The sequence below is a fragment of the Labrus mixtus genome, chromosome 21, assembly GCF_963584025.1.
Source record: "Labrus mixtus chromosome 21, fLabMix1.1, whole genome shotgun sequence".
NCBI classification, from domain to species: domain Eukaryota; kingdom Metazoa; phylum Chordata; class Actinopteri; order Labriformes; family Labridae; genus Labrus; species Labrus mixtus.
In genome coordinates this window covers 14472942-14499391 of record NC_083632.1, presented here as the reverse complement: position 1 = coordinate 14499391, position 26450 = coordinate 14472942, and the positions used below count along the sequence as shown (strand labels likewise).

At 42.2% G+C, this 26450-nt stretch overlaps 1 protein-coding gene across 4 annotated transcripts in view; it reads left to right on the top strand.

Moving 5' to 3' along the window:
- Nucleotides 1-26450, top strand: part of LOC132955348 (caskin-2-like) — a 63272-nt gene that overhangs the window by 10655 nt on the left and 26167 nt on the right. For 3 of the 4 annotated variants that reach the window (XM_061028173.1, XM_061028175.1, XM_061028172.1), the window contains exons 3-6: nt 18957-19008; nt 23848-23945; nt 24768-24913; nt 25760-25855. In XM_061028173.1, the coding sequence (XP_060884156.1) occupies nt 18957-19008; nt 23848-23945; nt 24768-24913; nt 25760-25855 (392 nt within the window). Of the gene's footprint in view, nt 1-18057; nt 18468-18956; nt 19009-23847; nt 23946-24767; nt 24914-25759; nt 25856-26450 lie in introns of those variants that run through there. The other variant, XM_061028174.1, reaches the window with a different exon arrangement.

Below are 26450 nucleotides of genomic sequence, written 5' to 3'. Positions count from 1 at the left end.
AGAGCTATATCATCTGCAAAGAGGGGCGATGCAAAAGATCATATTTCCACGGCCGCCATGTTCCTCTGACCTCAGCGCAGTTTGAAGATGGAGCTGGACCTTCTACTCTGCAAAATCTAAAATGAAAGCATAATCTCTAACGAACAGTGTTGAGCCTTCTTTCATCATCCAGATGAGGCTAATTTAAATGTGTCAGATGTGTAGATATTTACAGTAATTAGAAACCAAAGTGAACACAGAAAAAAAGACCTCAGTAACTTTATTCATACTCAGTGGAGTGAAGTGACGACCAAGCAAACGTTCAAAGGGTTCATTAGTCATCATCATTAGTTTGATAAAAAACTTTGAAAGGTATTCCACACATTTGAGAACCGGAGAACATTTGACAAAAGCTTAAAAATTTAAATCAACAACTAACCAGCTGACATGAAAGGTGTGAGTCAGTTTTTTTTTCTTTTTGCCTTTATTGGATAGAACAGATAAAGAGAGACCGGAAATGTTGGGATGAGAGAGTAGGGTGGGGTGACAGGCATCAAATTGCCCAGATCGAATTTGAACCCATGGCCGCTGCGATGAGGACTACAGCCTTTGTTCATGGGGCGCAGGACATAACCACGAGGCTATCGGCACCCCAGCTGTGGGCCAGTTTTAATCCAATTAATGGATCGATATGTGTAGTGTGAGAGTTACATAATTCAGATTAATGATGATAGTTGTTGTTGTGAAGCTGCTTTGGTTTGTCGCCACAGAAAAGTGTCCTGAACCTCTCCCGTCAGCTCCAACATGTAGTGTGAATCATTGCTGTAATTTGGGACTTCCCATCAAGAACTTGTTCAAACTTGAAAAACAGAATTTAACAGTCATTGCTGTTTCCCTGTGATTAATCATTTACGTCCTGACAAATCACACTTTGTGGGTTTCTTTTGAAAAACTGAAGCCCTGTCATTCATTATAAGCGTTTCTCTTTTTCCATCTTCATCCTTTTAATTTGAAAGTTCTACTGGTAGTCATCATTAAATGAATCATCTAATGAGGAATCTCTTTGACGTCTCTTACAATAACGTCTCTGGAGGCAGAACATGACATAAATAGGAAGCTGCAGAAGTCTGTGGCTGTTTAAAATGCATCAAAGATTGCTGACAAAGCAACAACGTTTGACGCTACGGTGACAGTTTTTGCCTTAATAGCAACAGTATGTTTAATTGTACGTATTCACAGTGTAAACAAAAGAGTAGAAGAGAACATTAGACAGAAATAAGCAGCAGCTTCAACACAATGATTGAAAAGGCTGCTGAGCTGATGTAAAGATATAAATGTTGTTATCCCCACCCGCTCACTCGTGGTTAAAGGAGATCTATTCTGCTGATCCATATTTGAATACATACATATAATGTTGCGATGTTGGATGTCCATAGTAAACCTCTGCAGAGTGTTTTAAACAAAAGAGACAAAGTTGTTGCCGTAATCCCCGGACGTGGTTTCCTGCTGCTCTGAATGAGACGTTACGAGAACTTCACCTGATTTGGCCAGAACCTGCCGTCAGGTTCTGCCGATGTATCAGTGCAAAGTTGTAGGACACACCCATCCGGCAAGCTCTTTCAAGGACACGCCCACCTGGAACCACAAGTACTTGTTGCCAATGTTTTTGTGCAATTTGGACAATGTGCAGGAGTTTGCCTGCGATATATGATGGATTAAGTCCTCTCCTACACACCTGTTGCATGAAATAGATTTAGTTTTTGTAAAGCTTTGGTGATTTAATCCTTAAAGTAACATGGATTGTGTTGTTGGAAACTGGGTTTTGAAAAGGCCTGGAATATTTTGAAAACCTTAGTTGTTGTGACACTCATTGATATTAAGTATGGGCTTGACGTATTGCAGATCAAAAGCTGTTTTCTTAAACAACCCCCACCTCCACCCCTCCATCCTTTATCCCTGTACCATGAATCAGGGATAACCCATCTGTGCTGGAGTCAGATTAGTGTGTTAGATTTAGGAGCATGTAGGAAAAAGTGGATGTGTGCATTAGTGTATTAGAATGTCTGTATACATGGATTACATCGTTGTCTCATGCATACCTGATTTACCTTTAACTTCTCTCTCATCTCATCTCTCGTGTTTTGAATCTGTAGAAGCAGGAGGTCATATAAGTTAGCCCATCAGGCTAACAGGCTAACTGGGCTAATCACTCGTGTACTTTAATGGCCAGACAGTTGGATAGAAGCCAAGTAGGGTGTGAAGAGCTACTCTTGTTGTGTATCAGAAGCGCACACACACACACACACATTAATCCTGAGCCCTTTCCTCCCCTGACAGATGGGCCAGCCTGTCAGGGATTGCTAAGGAATTTACCCAAGGAATTAAGAATTGCTCGTGTGTGTTTGATTTTGTGTGTTTAAGTGTGTGTCTGTGTGTATGTGCGTGCTAACAGTAGACACTGTCATTTAATCTAGCATAACTAGCCCTTTTTATGACTCGTTCCGGGCTGCACATAGTGGAGTCTGGCTCTTTTCTCTTAATTCAAAAAAACAAGCTGTCATTCAGCTGCAGGTCCTTGAATGCACCGTTCAGAGTGGGAGGCATGGTGTCACTGGTTTCTGTTCTGCTGCTACATGCCCCGCAACTGTGCTCAAGTGTTTGACTAAAACAAAACAAAACACATCTGTTGGCAGAGAGTTGTTCTTTATGCTTGTAGATTCAGGAATGATGTGATTGTTTGACAGGGAACGCTCGTGGTGTGCGTATTTACATGAATGTGCAGCTTTACTCTGCGTCTGTGTTCCCAAAAGGGAGCTGTGCTGTCTGAGTATCTGGTAGTGGTAATGAGAATCAGCAGGAGGGGTTGACGCGGCTTTGATCCTCACCGTTATCGCCCTGTTTTTTTTTTCTTCCCCTTTATAACATCTGAATTTCCTCCCCCAGTTCTTCCCACCTCTAACCTCTAACTGGAAGCAAAGACAACTCAGTGCTGGCTGCTCACATTTTCAGGCTTTGTAGTCATTTGATAAGCCATAGGATAAGACGTTATCATCGTAATGAGAAGTGTCTTGAGTGGTTGATATTCAGGCTAACAGATCAGTAGCTCTGCGTTCGGCTCGCTGTGACATGGGAAGAAGATGTTGAATAAGAATTTGCTTCACTGATGTTTTCATGTGTCAGAGTAACTTTGAAGCAATTTTTTTTTTATCATGTGGTTTTCTCTGCAGACTAGAGCAGGGTGTGTGCAGGATTTACACATGCAATTAAACAGATCAATTGCAACATTTTTAGTGTTAGCCTTTGAATGAACCAAATGTAAATACAAAATTCTTTCCATAGCAGTTTTTATCATTGTGCTGTTATTATGGGGTTGCATTGGTCCATATTTTTTATAGCATTGATAGTGTAACTCAAGGCTGTCAGTTTGTATTCAACAATTCTAATATTTAAAGAAGTTAGCTCCTCACCCTATCTCTAAGGCTGATCCCAGCCACCCTCCAGAGGAAACTCATACCAACCTTAAAGCTCATGACCACAGGTGAGAGTTGGAACGAAGATCGACTGGTAAATCGAGAGCTTTGCCTTTAGGCTCAGCTCCCTCTTCACCACAACAGTCCGGCACAACGTCTGCATTACTGCTGACGCCGAACCAATCCGTCTGTCAATCTCAGGGTTCATCCTACCCTCACTCGTGAACAAGACCCCGAGATGCTTTAACTCCTTCACTTGGGGAAATTGTTTTGAAGTGGTATGGCTTTTTATCTTGCAGAACCTGCCCTAAAAAATTGAAGTTAACTTGGTCCCTGGAGTTTCGGTGTAAAAAAACAACAACATTTTGTATAGAGAATAACACAATACGAGATTTGCTAGAACAGAATTATATGTCATTGACTGTATAATACACAGAAGTAGTCTCAGTTATATCACTCATTGATCTTTGAAGAACTGTAAATGCTGACTCCAGCCAATCTAATTGCTTCATCAATCTAGAAACAAGCAAGAGGTGCACTGAGGCAAGCATTACACCTCCTGGCAACAATAAACTCGACCACGCTCCTAAATATGCAAATATGCTCTGTCCGTATCGGTATGCTTAAATTGTAAATGGACTTCTATATTTATTTTCTAGTCTTCTGACTACTCAAAGTTCTTTTACACCGCAGGTCACACCTACACATTCACACACTGATGGTAGAGGCTGCTGTCTAAAGAGACCATAAGTATTAACTCATTCATTCATACACATTCACACGCCGTCCACAAAGCAGCGTGAGAAACTTAAATGTCTTGCCAAAGACACATCAGACATGTGGCTGCAGGAGCTGGGGATCGAATCCCAACCTTCCGGTTGAGAGACGACCGACTCTACCACTGAGCCACAGCCGCCCTTAATAGGTGTAGAACATAAATGAGCCCTGATGGGGATTCCTTTGCCTCTGCAGCCAGCCTCAAGTGGACACCAGAGGAACTGCAGTTTTTTTTTACACCAAAGCGTTGGCTTCGTTTTTCATTCGAGAGGGTTGTCGCTTGCCCTTGAGTTTATGGAAGAGCATTGCTTATATACTGTAAAACAAATTTAGGAAAGTTAATAACTTCAGAGAGCGTAATAAAGGAGCCAGGCTGAAAATACATGATGGCAATAAAATATTCCAGGGTTGGTCATGCAGGATTCCCAAAGCCTGAAATGATGACCACAAATTATGTTTTGAAGTCCAACGAACGGTCCAAAACACAAAGACATTTGTGACATCAACAATAACCACCACCAGAGGTTATTAGTAACCTTTAATCCCCTGAGAAATGTTGTCGTATAAGAAGGTTTGGTATGCTGCAGTATGATGCAACTTTAAGTATTTGATCACACAAATGTAATATCCCTCGCCCTGAACAAATATTCAAATAACATAAGCTGCCATATCACTCACTCACCCACATTGCCACATTATGTTGTGACAGCAGCGCATTGACTCCAGCCTGAATGAGACATATAATGACTTTTCCATCCAATGTTGGAGTGTGTGACCTCATGCTGGTGTTTGGGAAGAGTCCAATCATCTCGACAGTTAACGGAGCAGCTGGAGGGGGTCACTGTGCAGAAGAGCCTCTGGGAAATAGATTTTATTGTTTGTTATTTTGACCTCGGCAGCATAAACACAAACGACCTATATTGGATTGTTACAGTATCCTCATCAACATGAGCAGAAATTTATGGAAACATTAGTGTGACTTTTCTTTAAGAGATTACGGAACAAGTCTTTTTGGAAGCAAAGTTTTTCCACTTCAGGCAGGTGAACTCTGAATGAACCTGTGTCATATTTCCTCTCATTGAACCACGGTCCTCCTCAGTAATAGTCATGGTTTAGGAACAGGGATTGGTTTCTGTCGCTACTCGCCTCGTCTTGCTACAGGACACGGAGCGAAGAGGAAAGGGAATATCTCATTAGACTAATAAGATGAGAGAAAGATGCTGCTTTGTGTGTTTGTAGTTAGCTGAGGATAGATTTTAGATAGAAGTTGAGCTGTGTTTCGCCTTTGAAACACGTTAAATGTCATTGCACTAGTGTTGTAGTCAAGACCACACTAACCGAGACCAAGACATCAAACTGGGAACTGGTACTGATCCTACAGGTCATCAAACTGGGACCTGGTACTGATCCTAGCGTACAGGTCATCAAACTGGGACCTGGTACTGATCCTAGCTAACAGGTCATCAAACTGGGACCTGGTACTGATCCTAGCTAACAGGTCATCAAGCTTTGTGCTCCTCTGGTTGATGCCATGAACTGAATCATGACTGCATTTAGTTCACTGTCATATCTAGAAGATTGAATACTCACAGTTAGGGGTTTCACCAAAGGGCATAAACACAGTTGATCCACAGTCAAACTTAGTGGAGTTAATCAAGGGAAAAGTCCACTTTGGTCTCGGCCTGAACGTTTTACTGCATGTGAATGAAGGCAGACAGAAATACACTCATCCAGTCACTCTATTCTCAAAGTGCACCTGTTTCGCTGCACAGATTTGTACAGCTGTCAAGGTCGTTTTTCACATCTTTGAAAGGACTTTGCATAGCTGCCATCACTAAAAATGTTTTTTCCCATCCTCCAAATCAAAGAGCCAAACGTAATACTGCACATATTAATGTGAACGGAGAGGTTGAAGGTCTAGACGGGCAAATTTGTTTATGACTTAAAAAATGATAGGTTATGTATTTTCCTGCAAGTTGTGGTTGTTCTTCTTCATGGAAATAAAGGAGCAGCTGTCCGTAGAGTTGGCTGAGTTGAGTAAACACATGATTTGAATGGCATGTAAAGTGTTTTGTCCCTCAGGTGATGGGTTCAGACACGTTATGTAACATGAAGCCTGCAGGTGTGTTTAATCTCCTGTTTGTTTAGGAGGAAACATACAGATGTAGCAACACACTAACAAACACAACCCAACACTACGGACGATCTGTTTCATTTCCACATGGCTCATTGTCAGAGAATATTGAGTGAGCCTGACCTAGTTGCCGGCGGCACCACGGGAAATCACTCTCTGCATTTTTAACAATGGAGCAAATTTATTGGATAATGCGGCCCGGAGCTGTTTTGATGTGAAGCCTTTTTTTTCAGGACCCAGTTCCAGCTTTTATTCTTACAGTAAAGATGCAGCGATGGAACTATCGATGAAGAATTGATGAAGCTAAAGTGTGTCACTTTGCAGATGTCGTGTTTGTGTATGCCCCTGAGTGTGGCGTGCACTGTTTATACTGTCCCCTCTTTCCTCTGCGGTGTTAGGAAACCCTGTCAGCCAACTCCAGCTGCATCAACACTAGCCTGTGTACTCACACACACAACGCAAAAACACATTCATATGCATTCAAGCAAGCAGGCCAGTTTCCCTCCACAGTAAAGTTGCTGTGAGATGCCAGAACATGAACGCAAAAAACCACAACGGTAGAGACGAGCCAAGCCAACTATCCCAAGTGTTTCCAACAGACTGTTATTCCAAACGGACACATGTGCAAGAAGTTGTGAAAGTAAGTTTCTAAATGTTCACAAACTTTAGCAACTTACCATCACGATTTCTTCCACGTCTGTCCGTCAGGATTTACAGTCTGTTGAAAACACTTGGAATAGTTGACTCGTCTCTACTGCTGTTGTGACTAAACTCTCTCATCCAGGTCTACACTCCCCCCGCCCACTACACTGCCAACGAAAGGCGTTTGTTCCAACCTTTACAACAGGGCCCTAAATCTCTAACTAGACTCTTCTCCTCTGTCGATAAAGACCCAGCTCTTTATGAACACCTACGAGTCGACCTTAATGAAATTGATTAGGATGATGTTTGTTTTGTTTGATAATGACAAAGAAGATATTGAGAATGGTTTTGATGCTGATCAGAGCTCTCAAGAACAGCTGTTGATGCGTTGCCTCTGGTCACTTCCTGTCAGCACCTGTGTGTCTGATCATCTGTTTATTTGCACTTCCTGACGTTTCCTCCTCTCTACGTCTTTGCTTGCTTTGCTTCTTACCCTCTGATGTACGTCGCTTTGGATAAAAGCATCTGATAAATGAATTGTAGAACTGTAGAATTTGCATCTGGCTGTGGCTTTCGGTATCCTGTAATGCGATTTTGTTTTGTCCTTTCTGCAAAGCGTTTTTTGATACGCAATTTGTCCGACACGACACCGGTACCACAGTCTATGTACAAATCCTAGGTCAGAGTCTCGCCTTGCAACCAGAGTTGAAACTAAACTTAAGCCCATTTGTCTGCAGCCTACTCACCTGATAGAAAGACTGATGCTGCTGCAGGGTGCATAGAGGACCATCAGAGACAAACACAACCTGCAGCAGCTTTAAAATTCATCTCATATCAGGCTGTGTGGGTCTGTGACTTAGCAGGATTACACCTGATAACACCGACAATCACACGCTTGTCGGTGTAAGCTTGTTTGACAGACATTTTGGTGAAGTCCAAATTCAGCTTTAGCCTCAATGAGATGTGATTAAACAATATTTAATTTGAGGTGTTACATAACTTTACAGACAACTTTGAGAAGAGTTTTGAAAGTACATCTGCAAGATCTTAATTTATTTTAAATGTTGTAGTTGGCAGCCTTGGAAAGCTGCACACATCAGCATCTATTCAACAAATGTAACGTCTATCTTAAGCCTATTTGAAGCGTGCACACCGCTCCTCGCTTCAACTTCACCGAGTATTTTGAATTCATAGAACTTGTTGGACACTGACAAGCTCCTGCTGTGAGGAACATGAGGTCCTGATTGTCCTGAAATGATCGAGAACATGGGATGAGGTCATATATAAAAAGGGGCTAAAGGCTGTGTATAAATGTAGCCACGGTGATGTAAAACATCAGGCTTCAAGGCCTTAAAATCTGCATTGTGGCTGATGACATCTTGGTGTTTTGGAGAAGTGACACCACTGTAGGTTTACCTTCTGCTGAGACACAGCTACAGACTATGGAGAAGAAAAAAAACCCTATTCATACTGCTTTCTTTCGCAAAAGTGCTGTAATAAATATTTGACTTAATGTAAGTGAAACATATATAACATAGGTTTAGTCCATTTTTAATTAATTTAGATATTTAGAGTACAAGTCTAATAAAATTCTACATGTTATAGTTGTAAAGAGGACATATTGACCAACTTTTCCACCTTTTCAAGCAGTCCCCTGTGTTCTGAAACATCTGTGAGCTGTGCTTTTGTCAAAATATAACATGAATCAAGCACCAGAGGAGGTTTGTGACCCTGTATAAACCAGCTCTCTCAGAATTCTCCGTTTTGGTGTGTGTCTCTCTTTAAATGCAATAATTGATTGATGTAGCCTAGCTGCAGCTACTTTTCCCTGTGAGCATCGCGGGGCACACTGAGACACACCCACATACATTGCAGCGCAAACGCACGTACACACACACACACACACACACACACACACACACACACACACACACACACACACTGGAGCGCCAGCCACCACGAGCACCTGTTTACTTCTAGTGCTTCAGCAAACAGTTGATCCAAGATCCGTACGGACCGATTCGGGAACACACTTGATCCGGTCGAATGATCGATTCGACTTTTCTCTGTTCACTCTCACCGTGTCTGCAGCTAATTTAGCGATAGCAACGCCATAAGTCTGTGAACATCTCCTCACAGACTCTGCGTTACAAACACTTCAGATATCCTAGCGGACGCTAAATGCACACTCAACTTCTCTTCCATCACGTGCAGCAGGAGCAGTCAGAGATATACACACGTCCAATAATGAACAGGCTGATTATATTAAGTGTCTAATATTGTCAAAGCTAAATCAGGAGAAAACTTGTTTTGAGGATTAATAATTTATTATTCTCTGATGGATTTTTGTTTTTCGTCTGTAATGTTGTAATGCAGGGTCGGTTCAGAGGGGAGCAGGGGGAGTCTGGGAACTACTGCCTACAAATAATACATTAAGAAAAAAATAAAGGCCAGCAAATATATATATATATTTTTTTTACAATTTCTCAGTTTCCTGATCTGATGACATCGAATCGAACGAATCTGTGACTTAAATTTATTGTTGATTAAACAAAACATATGCCTTCTCAATTAAATGTACTGTAACAGATGTGTATAGGACTCAAAAAAACAAAATTTGTTATTTTGGCCGGTAAAAAAATATGTTTGGCCGGTGAATTCTTTCATCTACCTGCCACCTTGGCCGGTGAGTCAAAAAGTTAATTTCGGACCCTGGTAGTAAGACCACAAACAAAGGACTGGATGGACTTATTTCACATTTTGTGGGTTGGTAGACACTCAGGTAACACAAATATATGTTCAAACAACACTGTAAACATGGATTTTTCATAATATGTCCCCTTTAACTGAAGTGATTCTTCTCTGTTTATTGTGTTTGTGCAGCACAGTTCATTCTCCTTGTCTGTCCTCCTCAGCTAAATGTTGGCTCTTGAGACTTATCATCCAGTTTAATCACATTGATTTACTTCTCTTCCAACAAGCACAAAAAGCATAAATACTCTCTCCTTAAGGGATTTAGTGACAATAACACGGCTTTACTTGACTTTGATTTCACAGTTAACTTTCGGATCATTGACTTGTACTTCTTTTGATTTTCCTATACTTAAATCATTTCTAGGTAATGTAAACATGTGTAGCTGTCGACCTGGATGTAATAAACAACAACAGTGTACACTCATGATACTGTGTTTGGAACCTTATTAGGAGTTGTGTGGGCCGCTGGGAGAGCAGCCAGGTCTCTTCCTCGGTGGTTTGGTGCGAGGGTCTGTGTTTACGCTCTCCATAATCAGTGCTCTCTGATGGATGTGTTCCTCAGATAAGTGTTTCTCTTGATGAGGTCCTTACCTGACCACAAACCATTTATCTGCACAGACACATGTTGACCTTAAATTACCCCCTTTTCCTTGCTCCTCTGTATTTTGGTGTCGCCTCAGGGCCTCTGTGGCTGCTCTGTTTGTGCGCTGGTAACCTCCTCCTCCTCGCCGCCGTGCGGGGGCTCGTCCTCGTCCTCAGCTCCTGAATCAAGTGTCCTGTTCTGCTTTTGTTAATGAGACGCCAGTGTGGGCGGAAGTGGGTTTGAATTCCCTTCAACAAAACGACTCCAAGGAATATTTTCCAGCGTTAGGTTACAGTGAGAGCAGTTTTGTTTCCTTCTTTTTTTGTGGAAAAAGCTTCATAGTTTTTACTTAAAATAAAGAAAGCGGGAAGTTATTTAAGTCTTTGATTGTTTTTCCAAGGTAGAGATCTTAATAAATGTAGTTTGTTTTGGCCCATAGCCCAATTTTGCACAAAGAAATGTGAGGGAAACGCAGCTTTAGCTGGTTATCGCGACCCTTTGTCTACAAGGTTGAAATTATCAAAACATTTCATATAAAACTGAAACAGTGCATCATGGTTTTATTAGTTTACCTCACATTTCAGCATGTTTCATAGATCAGTTAAATAAACTAATTTACCAGTTATTCCTCTTCACAGTCATCACATAAATTTACCTCGTTACTCAAATACATCAAACGGAAACAAAAGGCGGCAAAAAATTCAGCCACAATAATTCTGCAAGACATTCTCTCACTTTTAGACATTTTTACATAGTAACTCCCAATTTCCTCATACTCAGTGTGCGCTGCGGTTCGTTAGCATCGTGCCCCTGTTTGCTGCCTCTTTAGTCAATGATTGTGTTTTCACAGTGTGCAAGCACAAGCAGAGCCACTACGCTCTGCTCTGACTTTTTTTCAAACTGCTCTGTTTTGATTTTATGAACGATACGTGTTTCCATAATTAGGAGTGTAGCAGACATGATTGACAGGTGGGCACAATGTAACGGTTTGTCAGGAGGCTTAAAACCTGCCTCAGCTCCAGCTCTCAGCCTGTCCTTAGGTTGACTGAAAGTTATGCTGAGACAACATTTCCAACATAGAGGCTTCTGCCACTGAGCCTCCGGAGCCCCCTGCGGGAACAGACGGGTGACGTCACTCAGGCTTCATCCATTAATATTTACAGTCTGTGGTATGGACCCCATGTACTAGAGATAAAGTCATATGTAGGCTGTGTCAGGTCTAACAGGGATTTCGACAAATGGGATGTGTAGCCACAGTCAGCACGTGCATGTGGATGTACCGGTACTTGTCTTCAGACTAGTCCGTGAGTCTGATTTTAAATTTCCGACTCAATAAGTATTCGGCTAGGAACATCCCTATCAATGACCTGATTCTTCATTATTAGGCTGATATGAAGTCTAGATTTCTGATTCATGAAATGCTTTCTAAAAATGTATAAAAATATTTGCGTACACTTTTCAGTTCTTCTCGTGCATGAAACTTGATCTAAGACCTTTTAAAATGTGTTTCACAGCCTAACCAGGAGACTCCTCTGCCAGCTGCAGTCTGCTTAAAGAAAACTAACACAAGCCAGCCAGTGTTTTTGTTTCTATTTGTATTTACATTTTCATTCTGTGAGCTGTTGGCTCACTTGTCTGATCTCGCAGCGAGTGTTTTATTGAGTCCTTTGCATGTTTTCTTCTTGACTCACCTGACTTACACACTGAGAAAACCCGAACAGATTCATTTCCTCCTCCTTTTCCTCTCTTTAATTCCCTCTTCTTTTAAATGCTACTTTGTTCCTCGGTGAACTACACATCAAAGCGCTGAGATTCCTTTCTTCTGTGCAGGATGCTTCAGCTGCTCTGAAAAGGTGCGCAGCGAGCACAACAACAGTAGTTTGCGTATGCATCTGATAAGGTTATCAAGACACGGCATCACATGGTGTCTTTGCTTTGTTTCTGAAAACAATAGAAAGATTTAACGTTGACAACCACCCCTGCTCTTTGCAATATATGTGTTTCCTTACACTTCAGCTTTCAGCAGGGAGCAGAGCCTGTAATTTCCCAGTCTCTGCAAGAAAACAAAATGCTTGAGATTTACAACACATCTGTTTGCAGCAGCTCCAAGGGGTGAGGCGTAGGGACATACACACACACACACACACACACACACACACACACACACACACACACACACACACACACACACACACTCGTAGATTTTACATGCTGGTGATTTAATTGATTGCCAGAAGGAGCCCCTCACTACTTTTGTGCAGGGAGAGAAAAATAAAGGGGGTACAGAGCAGAGGGGAGAAAAGGGAGTTGACAGCTCTGCAGACACACAGTCAGAGAGACAGAGCGAGTGGGGTAGCGTGGTGGGTGTGCTATGTGAGGAATGCCGGCTCATGTTGTAACTAGAACTCCTGAAAGGCTCTGTTCTTTCCATACCGCTGGGACACTTTAGACCCCGTTTTGGCAAGCAGCCCAACGCCCAACCCCTCTCTCTATCTGTCTCATTATCAATGTGACTTTTTGTGCCTGCAGGCTCTTGTTTTCATGCTCGTGTGTCTGCAGCAACAGCTCTGCAGTAGATCTGCAGTAGATCTGCATGTAAACATCACAAAACAGCTTCAACAACACGTTCTCATTCTTATATCATCAAATACAGCAGCTTGGTTAGAGGCCTGTGTGCTTGAAAATACGGTGACCTTCATACCCTTGTTGAGTCATTTTTCACCTGCAGGACTCTGCAGTGAAGTTAGCAAAAAGAGCTGTACAAGTACATAAGTACAAAATAAACCAGTCAAGTTAGCAACAATGAATTTAGAAAGTCTGCTTTCACTCAATCTCAGAATGTATCGTCTGCTACGATATATGACTGTGGGAACAGATTCTCTTGTCTCTGTTATTCTGTAGAAGCCAGTGGCGGGCGTCAAACGACTTCCAGGCGAGACTTTCTTTTCCGTAAACTCTGTCAATTCTTTGTCTAAAACATTCAAGAGGAGCACCCGTTCACCTGCTGAGTTTTTAAGGGATAGTAAAAAATAATAGTGCTTTCACACTTGCAGAAAACTCCTAAAGCTGCATGTGTAAAACACAAACAGCTGAATTTTTCTCTCTGACTTTATCCGGAGTTTCTCCTGCAGCCTCCTCGTATTTATTCTGCAGAAAGTCAGAGTGAGCTGATGTGAGAACGCAGCAGGATATAATCAGGAGAATTCACCTGGAGCGAGTGGGAGGGGGTGGTGACGTTTATTCCCTGTGATCGCTGCACAACCATATACTGTCTGCACGCCACCTCTACGATCTCCGTGCTCTAATGAACCTGCTGCATTATGTTTCCTGTTCTCCAGTATGTTCTTCTCCACTCTTTAGTTCAGATTGAGATTCTGTTCAACTACACGTAGCATTGCTAGAAAGACAAATATTCTCATTATAGCATCGTATATAGAGGACTCTCATGCTTCGTCTGTCTTCCAAGTTGTACATGTCTTGCCTCAATCCCCCCTGCTGTCCAACAGGGATAGTCTCCCACTGTGAGGTGCATGTGTGAACAGCCAGCTCAGGAGGATTTTACGAGCAGTCCTGATATTATCTAGGAGTGCAGATGTAAAAAACAACTTCAGTTACACAGCGTGGGATGTGGGACTTATTTTTTGTTACCGTGGTATCCAAACGGATATCAGTTTTGTTATTTTTTTACTAGAATCATATCAAAGTTTAAAGGTGGAGTCACTGGATAGACTTCCAAAAAATGTTTACTAACCAAAAACTTACCAAAAATGTAAAGACTTAAGGACTAACAAACAATAATCAGCACTCCGTTAGTAATGTGAAAAGGTCTCAGTTTGGTCACGCTTAAAGATTTCTCAATTTTATTTTAATTTTGGGGCTTTTATTTGGAAGGACAGTCGACAGAGCTGGAAACCAGAGAGAGAGAATTTGAGTTTTCTTCAAGTTTTTACTCACAGTAAACCCACTTTCACTGTAATCACACTATTTTTCCAAGCTGAGAAATAACCCGATGAATAAACCAAAAAGAAAGAATTGAATATTTAATCAGGGCTCCAGAGGGACGACATTCATTTGAATGCACAAACTTCTTCTTCTCATTTTATATGGAATATTTGTTGTAATCGTTTCTACACTGCTCCGCAGCAGGAACTTTTAGTGACAGCTGCTTTCATCATGTAATCTTTTTTTCTTCTAAAGTTTTACGTTTCTACTAACAGAATCTTTGCATATCATCAAAAATATTTGGGTCTCATTTTGTAGTTTGCTCATTTTGTAGTTTGTGCAGAGGACAGTGTTGATTAAAATGTTAGGGGGGGTCTCAGGCGATGATCTGAGACGTGGAGGCGTGCAGCGTCACCAGAAAGTCACAGAGTAAGCAGTAGAAGTAGTAGTAGTAGTTGTGGTAATATGCAGTAATGTGCAGCATAAAAATAGCGACAGGTTTAACCTTACTCACGGTCTCCATCCTATTCAAAATCAGGAGAGCATCACAGGACTCGACAACAGCGACTGGTTCAACACGTCGTTGAGTTCAGTTTTCCAGCTTGTCAAAGTAGGAGAATCTTCAACAGAAACTTCCCTTTGAAAAGCTGGTCTCGGACCTGTTCATGGTAGACACTGCTAACAGGTGTTACAGATGAAAGAGTGACCATGTTAACTGGTGACCATCAGCTGCATGAAAACAGCAAGAGTACGCCTACTTTGTTTACTCCTTATTATTAATCAAATTTAACTCATCAGATATGTATTTAATGAAAACTACACAACCTCAACAACAACCTCAGAGGCATTCGGCTCAAGGTCACCAGTTAACACGGTCACATTTTAAACTGTTACACCGACAGAGTGTTGAAAGTTTGTCTCATTAACACGCTGATTCACAAGTTTATACACTTCTGTATTTTCGTAAGTGGTGTTAAACATTTGACATACATGCTCATCTGCCCAATAATCGATAAGGAAAAGACCTAATCTCTGCTCCAAGTCAGCCCACGATTCATTTTGTTGGTAGTTGACAAGCTAACTAGCGTCTTGGAGGTGTCCCACAATGCAAAGTGCGACTCGTACCCATGGCGTTTGTCTTCCTGCTTAATGGAGAAAGAGGCTGTGATGTAATCACATATAGACCGCCTTGTGTTGGTGTGTTCTTTAGCCAACTCTACATTATTGCAGTGTGAACACAATATGACCCAAGGAGAAAATGCACAGATGTGTCACTATGTCATCTGAATCAGACCAAAGCAAACGAGCTACAGGTCAGAGGGACGAGACTTCTTTATAACTTCATTAGAAACGGCAAAATTCAGATTTGATAAAACGTGATCAGATCAACATGGCAGCATCAATGACAGAAATAAAAATGTTATGCAGGGTTCAACGGAGGGAGAAGAATCCAGAGTCAACGTGTTGGTAAATAAAAAAAGAGTCATCACTCCAAAAATACAGAAGACCAAAATAAACGACTTCAATTGACTGGAACCAGATAAAACAAACGAGCAGCCCACATCATTTCCTTTCTTACGTCTCTGTAGAAAAACGTCAAAGGGATTAACATGATGAATCAATGTAAAGTGTGATTTCTAAACATTATTTATAGTCTGATATTTAGATGGCTGAGGTAAGACGTGACGTAAAAAGAACGACACAGAAGTAGCGGATAAAGCAACAGAATCAGAATTTCCAAGAATCAGAATCAGATTTATTGGCCAGGTATGCTTACACACACAAGGAATTTAACTTCGGTGAACGATGCTCTCATATGTACAGGTACAACATTAAATATCATATACGATGCTATAATGAGAATATTTGTCTTTATGTCAATGCTACATGTAGTTGAACAGAATCTCAATCTGAACTAAAGAGTGGAGAAGAACATACTGGAGAACAGGAAACATAATGCAGCAGGTTCATTAGAGCACGGAGATGGTAGAGGTGGCGTGCACAGGTCATGTTCAGCTGGTGTAAAAGAACCAAAGCTCAAATATTTCAGTGTTACTCATAGAAACTGCCTTAATGACTGACTTTTGGTTAGAAAAGTACAAAAAATAATTTCCTGATCTTTAATTGACAGAGATAAAATGGTATTTTATGGGGCTGTCATGAAAGTGGATTCTTTTGTCTAAAAAGTTGTAATATTTTTTTCTGAGCGTGCAAGTGTGAAAGTGTTATTACTTTCATCCGTTAAAGACTCAGCAAGTGAAGGAGCGCTCCTCTTGGAGGTCAAAGACAAAGAATTGACAGCGTTTAAGTAAAACACAAGTCTAACCTGGAAGTCGTTTAACTCCCACTGCTGGCTTCTCCAGAATTACAGAGACATCATCATCTGTTCCCTGAGGCTCATATCGTATCAGACGATGAGTGTGAAGAAGGCTTACGTTTGCTATCTAAAGGCTGAATCATATTTATGTGTAACATAAACACACATTAGACTTGAGTATTTCCTGTTTACACCACACTGTGTTATTTTGTAATTTTAGATATTTAAACTCTGCAGTTTCTCCGTTACACCTTCTGTGAGTTTGTTTCACATTCATTTGTTTTATTCTATTCTATTTAAGTTTCCTGACAGAAGAAGCTGTTAAGTATCCTTTTACATCTTTATCCTATGTTTGTGTTTATTGTTTTGCACCTACACACCAAGACAAATTCCTTGTATGTGTAATAGAATAGAGTAAATCTTTCAATCAGAGGTGCGCATTTGCCTTAGTCTCTCCAGATACATAAAACTGTATAAAACCATTCAGGCAGTCAGTTACACAGACAACACAGCAGCCACATTTACACATTAAAAACATTTCACATCGTGGTTCAGATCTCATCAGTCATGTGGTGAGATCAAGGATGTTTACTGCATTTGGGATAAATTACATTTTCAGTATCCAGAGGGACTCTATAGCGCCCCCCAGAGCTCAGTGGCGTAAACTGGCAGAAGAGAGTAGGAGAATGATCTGCTAGGATCCTCCTCTCTCTTTCTCATCCTTTCAGTAAAAAGATCAGACAGAGGTTTTTGTGTTATGCCCTTTATTCTGCCTGCTGTTGACACGAGCTTAGAGAGTTTATTCTTAAATTTACAGCTCAAGTGACAGTTAAAGAGGACATATTATCCCCCTTCTCCACCTTTTGAAACAGTCCCTTGTGTTCTAAAAGAAACATCTGTGCTGTGCTTTGGTAAAAATATAACATGAATCAAGCACCAGAGGAGGTTTGTGACCCTGTATAAACCAGCTCTCTCAGAACGCTCCGTTTTGGTGTGTGTGTGTCTCTTTAAATGCAGTGAGACCCACCCCCCCTTTGTTTTTTCGTTTTTTGGCAATAAACTTGATTCTGATTCTAATGTAAGAATAAAGTGATGAGAGATGATTAGAAAATAATTTTAAAGAGTCGAGCTGAAACCCCCGACTTCCACTGTGCTAGGTCTTCTTTTCTTTCTCGTCCTGTCTCTCTCTTTCTCTTACACACACACACACAAACACACACACACTACGAGTTTCTCCACACCTAAGTGGGAGAAAACAGTGAGTGAAATTGAGTGCGATGAATGGCTCTGTATTCAGAGGCCCTGGCAGTCCGGTTCCTGTGTGGGTCTGCAGGGACACAAGAGCCTTTTACAGTCGCTCCCTGCTGTGGGAAGTCTGAGGAGATTTATCTGTGTGGATAGTTTTCAGCCCTCTTTACAGGCTGCAGATGGAGGGATGAGAGGGAGATAGGTGCATGATATGTGAAGTTAAATGTTTGTTGTTTTAGGCTTTAAGGGATGAGTGGAGGATTGGGATGACGGCCAGATTTGATCAGATTATGCACGTAGAAGAGGGACTAGATAAAAGTTTTGCTTCTGTCCAGGGTTCTGCAAACCTTCCACAGATTTGTAGCGTGTTTTGAGTGAGGTTCTCGGGATGAAAGTTTCTGCAATGTAACTGCTGTAAAATGTTTTCCTGCAAGTTTAGACTACTAGTATTTAACTTAAAGACAATATAAACAGTGTAAATATTACATTTCATTAGAAAACTAGAGAGTAAGTGATTTTTTAATTTATTGTGGAAGAGAAGCAGAAACATAAAAGTTGATGAAAGTGTGTTAAGAGTAAATGAGTACGACATGGGACAAGCAGCAGTCTGTCTGCTTCAAGGTGAGTAAAATAACTTGTTCAGTCTTGTTAAGTGACTATTTCTGCACAGAATGCTGCTGTGTTAAATTAAATATAGGTTTGTTTTATCCTGGTGTGCTCATGTTTTATAGTTTTCTGTCCGTGCTGTGATTAGAAAGCGGTGTAAATCATGCATTTCTGCGAGGCACAATCATCCGTTTATGAATCATTCGGCTTCTATGAGGGTGTCCGGAGCGCTGAGAGAGTGAAGGGTGAGGCAGCGTGTAGGCGAGGAAAGCTCCCCCATCCTGTCGGGGCTGTCAGGTTGTTTGAAGGAAGGAGTGATGATGGGGGGGGGGGGGGGAGAGAGAGAGAGAGAGAGAGAGAGAAAAAAAAAACAGTGAAAACACACGCAGGGTCCTGCAGGGATGGAGGGGTTTCTGGAGAGTGCTGTGGTGAAAGGAAATATATGTCACTGAGAAATAATGGTCTTTTTCCGTCCCCTCTCTCCCTCTCTGTGTCTTTTTCCAGAGCTCCTGGGCTCCACCAAGAGACTCAACATCAACTACCAGGACTCAGACGGGTAAGGTGTGTGTGTGTGTGTGTGTGTGTGTGTGTGTGTGTGTGTGTGTGTGTGTGTGTGTGTGTGTGTGTGTGTGTGTGTGTGTGTGGTGTGTGTGTGGTGTGTGTGGTGTGTGTGGTGTGTGTGTGTGTGTGTGTGTGTGTGTGTGTGTGTGTGTGTGAAGTTGAGTCAGAAGAATGCAATGGAAGACATGCAGATTAGAAAATAAAGCCCAACCTGTGGCTGTGCTGTGTCCTCTTTGTCTTCAGTGTGTGACTCAATCACATACATGTTCTGACATACGGAGCTCTCTTGTGTTATTACCTCATCTTTAAGGTGTGTTCATACGTAAATAACTCAATGCAAAGACACAGAACTTTTCTAGCTCAAACAAGAAAGTGTTGTGGCGCTGTTGCACTACAGTCTATTATCGTTAAGTTCCTCCTGATGTCCTGAAGTTGCGTCAAAAATTGACAAACCAAACTACATTAAAAAAAACAACCATTTTTAAAATTTGTAGTTATGAGAATTGATTCTTATTGCCAAGTACATTTACACATACAAGGAATTTGACTTGGTGTGACCTGAGACCTGGTACTGATCTGAGCTAACAGGTCATCAAACTGGGACCTGGTACTGAGCACTGTCTTCTGATTGGCCAGCTCTCTGGAAGCCTTATGGGGGGCAGAACGCTGCAGGGCTGTCTCAGCCCCTATTTCCATTTGCACACCTGCCATTTTTAAGTAGAAGTACTCGTCCTCTTTGGTTAGTCCACCCACTTCTGACTGCTTCACATTTTGCCTCCATTAAATAAAAGCTGTTTTTGTTTGTTCATGGCATTTTGTTTCTGCTCATGTCCATGTCCAGAATCCTTCCTCTCCGTGTGTTTGCCTGCACACAGTGTGTGAGTGTGTGTTTGTGTGTGTTGACTCAGGTCTTCTACGTGTCTCTACATGCAGCCTCAGTGCAGTGTGTGTGGGAGGTGACATATAATAAGGGTGTTGAAATTAAACATGTCCACCCATGATGGAGTGTGTGTTTGATTAAGGGGAAGGGGTTACCTGTGATATTTGAGATCTGTGTGGAGAGAATAAAGAGGGGAGGGGAGGTTAGCAAACATGTCAGAGTCAACACAAAGAGAGAGAGAGATCCACACGTGCATGTGTGCGTGCGTGGAGAAAAAGTGTTTGTTTTTGACTGAGGAAATGGAGAAGGTTTGGTCCGGTTGAGAAGTGGATGGATGTTAGGTGTGTGTGTGTGTGTGTGTGTGTGTGTGTGTGTGTGTGTGTGTGTGTGTGTGTGTGTGTGTGTGTGTGTGTGTGTGTGTGTGTGTGTGTGTGTGTGTGTGTGTGTGTGTGTGTGTGTGTGTGTGTGTGTGTGTGTGTGTGTGTGTGTGTGTGTGTGTGTGTGTGTGTGTGTGTGTGTGTGTGTGTGTGTGTGTGTGTGTGTGTGTGTGTGTGTGTGTGTGTGTGTGTGTGTGTGTGTGTGTGTGTGTGTGTGTGTGTGTGTGTGTGTGTGTGTGTGTGTGTGTGTGTGTGTGTGTGTGTGTGTGTGTGTGTGTGTGTGTGTGTCTCTTTCTTTCTTGCACGGAGGTCTAAACACTGACTGAGAGATAAGTCACTTCAGTCTGGAGATCACTCAGATTTCATTTCAGAGCAGACTGACATCTTGGGAGCACTCACACTAGGCCCAGCTCCCTCGTACCATGCCGATGCTGAAGCATGATTGCCCCTCCCTCCATGGTCCCTCGCTGCACTCAAACTGATCCAAGCACCAACCGGGCTTGAGCACGGTTATCTCTTGTACATACGTCATAACATCGTTAAGATAGATAGTTGATGGATTTCCCAAAGACCTCCAAGTTCTTGTGGGTTTATTCCAACTAGTGCTGGGCGATATGGCCTAAATTTGATATCGCAATATTTTTTTTGCCTAATGTCGATATTCGATATAACTCGATATTTATCGTATTAAAGTTTATGAATGTAGCCTATAAAACTGAATCTCCACTGTATAAAACAAAAAAATCACTGGCCCGACCATTGTTCAGCTGGCCCAGGAACATTACTTTTGATTCTAAAAATAACAGTCACCAATTTACTCTTGAAACATTCTGATGCAAAAGTCAATTACAACTTGTATTTAATTAATTGAGCTTTAGTTATAAAAAGATTGTGTATTTTTCTAATATTTTATGTGCTCATGTTTATTCACCATGCTGGTGACTTTTGCTCGACTTTTGTCGGGATCTGATGGTTTTAAAACCGTTTTACAAAACGTGTGTTTGAGTAGAGAAAACCTGCGCTAAAGTCTGTGTGCGAGTGTACTATTCGAGTGTAGCGAGCGCACTCGCGGGAGTGACAGCAGTGAAGCCGCCAGCTGAACGTGCAATCAGCTGGACTCTGCACACAGCAACGCAGTAGCCTCATTTGTCAACAGAGCTGTCAATCATGGCGTTATTCCCCTTTTTATGTCTTCAAATAACTCATTAAAAATAGACTTACACATTAATTATTATGATAAAAAATAACTAATGACATAAAGAAACCATGTTTGAGAAACATTTAATTGTTGTGTATTTAAGTTTCTGGTTTGACCCATGTCCCATTGTTAACATAAAGGAGGCGGGTTTAAGACAGATACTTGAGCCAATTATCAGGAGGAGTTGGAGGTTTAATTTGGCGAGCTGTCATGTTCATCTTTTTATACAGTCTGTAGAATATACCCTGTAAAAAAAAAACACTGACAGCTCCACAGTAACATGTCTGTTTTCCACATGTTGACAAAGTTAGTCAGTTATCTTTTACGAATACATCCAGGCTGCTTCCACTGCTGGCGTCCAGGAGCTGACTGCCAACACTACGACTGCCTGAGGCTGTGTGGAATCAGCTAAAAGCCCTCTGCACTGTTATTGTCACTTTATCCCCACATGAGGAGAGGTTTTCCAGCTTGGACAGTGTTTGTGTCTTTTCTCTGAGGCTCAACTTTCTGGTGTCGCAGAAAGACAAAAGCAAAACTCATTGCCAAGAATTTATGATTTTAACTCCTCTGTGGAATATCCAGCAACCTGAGGGACAGACGCACACATTTCATCTCTGCAGTTTACGCAGGAGAGCAAAGTGTTGATGGTTGGCAGTGTTTCCCACAGGATTTCATGACACTATGGTGGGGGGACACCGAACCCTCTAGGGGGGTCCGGGGGCATGCACTCCCGTGAAAAAAATGTGTACATTTTAAAGTTAAATGCATCAATTTTGTGCTCTTGTAGTGCACTTAGCTAAATGAATGTAAATAAAAAGTGAATTTGCGGTATACTGTTCCTACTCCTCTTTCAGTTATGATTATCGTTCCTCTCCAGCTCCAGCCTCTTGTCCAAATTTACCCAGGATACCAGTGTTACGCACAACAGGCTGCTGTTATTGAAGTTAGGAGGAGACATAAGCACAATCAAAGATCACATTGTTCCCCAAGCATGTTAATATGTTTGGAATGACAGCAGGAAACACCATGATTAAACTATATTGTTGTCTATTTTTAGCCAACAAAACTGAACAATCACAGCCTCTGCATTCTAAAGACATTTACATTTATTTCTTCCTATTTCCCTCATTTCGCCAACATTATATTTTAAACAGGGGATTTCCCTTTTCTCGGGCTGTGCGTCTCTCCCCCAGCTCGTGCCCTCTGGTGCGCTCCTCTCCATAGTGCGCGCGTCTCCTCCCTCTACAGCCCGCTGCTGCTACGCTTGGATGGGGGGGGACCTCACCACTGCTTGTACCCACCTCTTGCCAGAGGTTTATGGCCAGTTAATAGTTTATAATAAACAGAGCAGGGAGGGTGACGCACAGAGACAGATGAGCACTCGTAGCAGCATTGTAGCAGTTTGGACGGCAACAGTCTGTTCAGAGAGACTGCAGTCTGCCGTGTAGTTCACAGGTTAACATGTAAACTGTAGAGCAGATGATCAACTTTTTGTTTCTTGTCCGTCCACTTACATGCGCAATGGCACGTTCCCGGACTCTCGCTCGCCCGTAGCTCTCTCTCTCTCCCTCTCAAGTACGGTCCGCGGACCCACCTTTATCTTTAAATGCACGTTTTTGACATAATGAGGAAGAGAAAGTCTTGAAAAAAGGTCTGATCTAATGTTAAGACTTGTAAGTAAACTTAAAGTGCAGTTTTTCAAGACAACAGGTGAGCAGCTGAGCTGCGGAGCTGCGCGGTGTCTTTAAGCAAAATGTATTTTTTCCGCTCTTTCAGAAGTTGTTTTGCAGGTTCTAAAAGAATATTCAGCTAGGATTTCGAAATCTACGGTTACAACTAGTTATGCTGCTTTGTCTGACAGGGTGATCAAACGTCTTTGATTGTGTTTAAAACCTCTGAAACCTGCGCAGCTTTTGAAAAGCTCCAAACGGCTGAGAGTTGTAACACTCTGCAGGAGGTATTATAAACAAGGTACGGACCGTTTTAGGGAACGGACATAAAAACAATCACATATTCCGGTGTAGGCTACTGCAGCCACACATCACATTTAAACTGTACTTTAAATGTTCTCATAGTTGAGAATAATTCCCTGATGCTAGCGGGGCAAATTAGACTATGGCGCGGCAGATTAGACTATGGCGGGCCGCCACAGTCTAGTTAATTAATGGGAAACACTGGTTGGGTTGGGATACACACTCGTAAAACACATAAATTGTCATACAAGGCTGCAGCTTGTAACAGGACACACACATCTCAGTGTGAAGGTTTGAAAAGGCCTCACCTGCTGTAAAATCATCAGTTTGATTTATTACACCTCTCATCTCCTTGTCTTGTCCCTTGACCCCCTCTCCTCCCTCTCTCCCTTTCTCTCACTCACAGCTTCTCAGCGCTGCACCATGCCGCTCTGACGGGCACCACAGAACTGTTGTCTCTGCTGCTGGAGGCCCAGGCCACAGTGGATATCAAGGACATCAATGGTATGATGACGGCAGAACAAATTAAACAGCTCAAACCTCGTCGTAGAACAAACCCTTGATACAGGAAAAAGAAAACAGTTCACACTCTAGAAGTCAGCTTGGGTTAAGTTGTGCTTAAAAACTTCCTCAACAGCTTTGTGACACTCTGAGAAATAAGTTTGACCCACATGAATAAATATGACTCACTTTGAAGTCTGTCTGCCAACGCAGTGACGGCAGCACTGCAGCTAATATCTGCAGACTCACAGCGGGACAAATACAGTACAATTTATATGAGAGAGGCATCTCGCATACTCATACCAGAGAGGCGTGTGTGACGCTGCTGAGGTCAGCTGTAGGTTTCTGAAGGAATATTTGATGGTTTCATTTACTTTTTGGTGCCTTTGCCAGCCCGTCAGATTAGGAATTCAGAGTTTCATGTAAATTGAATGTACAATGGGGCGGCATCAGAAAGCATTTAACCTTTTGACTTAGTGGACTAATGAGAAACCTGCAGCTTCTCTAAAAGACAATAATTTAAAAGTGTTATGCCAAAACATAAGGGCAGCTGTGTGTCAGTTCTGTTTTAGCTTTAGGTGTTTACTCTAAACCTTATGTTGAAACTAGCGTGAAACTACAATCATCTTTGACTTTAGTCTGTATGCATCTTTTCAGAGCCACAGGAGATGTTTAAAAACTGTTTTCACGGACTGAGTAATCCTCCCCATCACTACTAAATAGACTTTGACGTGTTAAATCTGTACACATTCTTTGAGATACTTCTCACTGCTCTTTCCTTCGCACCTCATCGTCTCCGTGTCTCACTCCCGTTTCTGTCTCCAGGCATGCGTCCTCTCCACTACGCAGCGTGGCAGGGCAAAGCAGACTCTGTGTTGTTACTGCTGAGAGCCGGAGCTGCAGTCAACTCCCCTTCTCTTGATGGACAGATACCGTTACATCTCTCGGCTCAGTACGGGCACTACGAGGTGGTGAGTACACTAACACACACACACACACACACACAGACAGACAGCTCAGGTTTCAGAGAGTCAGGGTGAATGGTGAATGGTTGCCTGTTGGAGGGATTGTTCTCAGGGACCCTTCAGGGCTTTTATACCGATGACATTTTCAGCATGACAACAGATACATTTTAAAGTTCGCTGTCTGTTCAATAGAGACGCAGGACGATTTAAATCGATCATAAAAGGTGGCTATAAAGCGCTGCTGGATACACTGGGGTTTATTTCATTGTTAAGATTGTAATTTATTCAGGGCAGCTGTCCTTCTCCTTACTGTACTGCACTGTATGTCCTCGTCTTTTTAATGTCTTGTGCTCTGCCTCGCTCAAACACTAGTTGCCCTCAGGGGACCGAATAAAGTACAAGTTGAAGTTGAAGCTCAGACGCCAAAGGCAAAGTTCAAAGGCATAACCAGTCCTCACATTTCACTGAAATCCACCCTTTTTGTGTCTCTTCTTGTATTGTCCACCAACAATACCAGTAAGACCATTAAGGCCATGACACAGGAGTGTGAAGGTAGTGAATGTTCACATTCCTGTCCTCCAGCCTCTTCGGTTTGGCTCCTGGGATGTCTTAATGGACATAAACATACCTCAATCTGTCATAGAACCCATAAAGGAGGCATGAGCTCTTCACTTCAACACCATCAAACACAACAAGGACAATCCCAAACAGAAGTATCGTATGTTCCTCTCTTCTGTTCAAAGACAAAACAGCGACACGCACACACACAGAATGTGTTGGGATGACGGACATGTAGGTGTGTGTGCATAATACATGAGGTGGTATCACTTACATTATCCCTTTCTCTTTCAGTCTGAGATGTTGCTGCAGCATCAGTCTAACCCCTGTCTGATGAACAAGGCCAAGAAGACGCCGCTGGATCTGGCCTGTGAGTTTGGGAGACTGAAGGTAAGAGAGTATATGTGATTTGTTTGTGTAACATATAAACCATATTGTGCTGCTTTTATTCATAAATATAAGCATTTATTAATCGTCTTCAAAACCATAAGGGCTGCAGGCTTGGTCCAGTGGTTAGCGCTGGTACCTCAGCCAGAAGGTTCGTGGTTTGAATCCCCGTCTGACAGGACCCTCTCTGTGTGGAGTTGGCATGTTCTCTCCATGCATGCGTTGGTTCCTATGGTGTACTCCGGCTTCCTCTCACTGTCCAAGGACATGCTTGTTAGGTTAATTGGCGACCCTTAATTGCTAGTTGGTGTGAATGTGAGTGTGGCTGGTTGTCTGTCTCTATATGTCAGCTCTGTGGTTGACTGGCACCTGTCCAGGGTGTACCCCGCCCAATGTTGGTTAGGATCAGCTCCTGCCCCCCATGCTACACAATGTCTCGTTTGTTTTGTCTTCATTAGGTTTTTTTGTGCAGACTATGTTTTGCACCAGTTTCCCATATTTTTTAGGTCTTAGCAAAAAAAGAAAAGATAAAATAGTTGCATCAGTTGCATCAGCCGAGAGACATGAAACAGTCTGTAATGGCTGTAACATCCTGCGG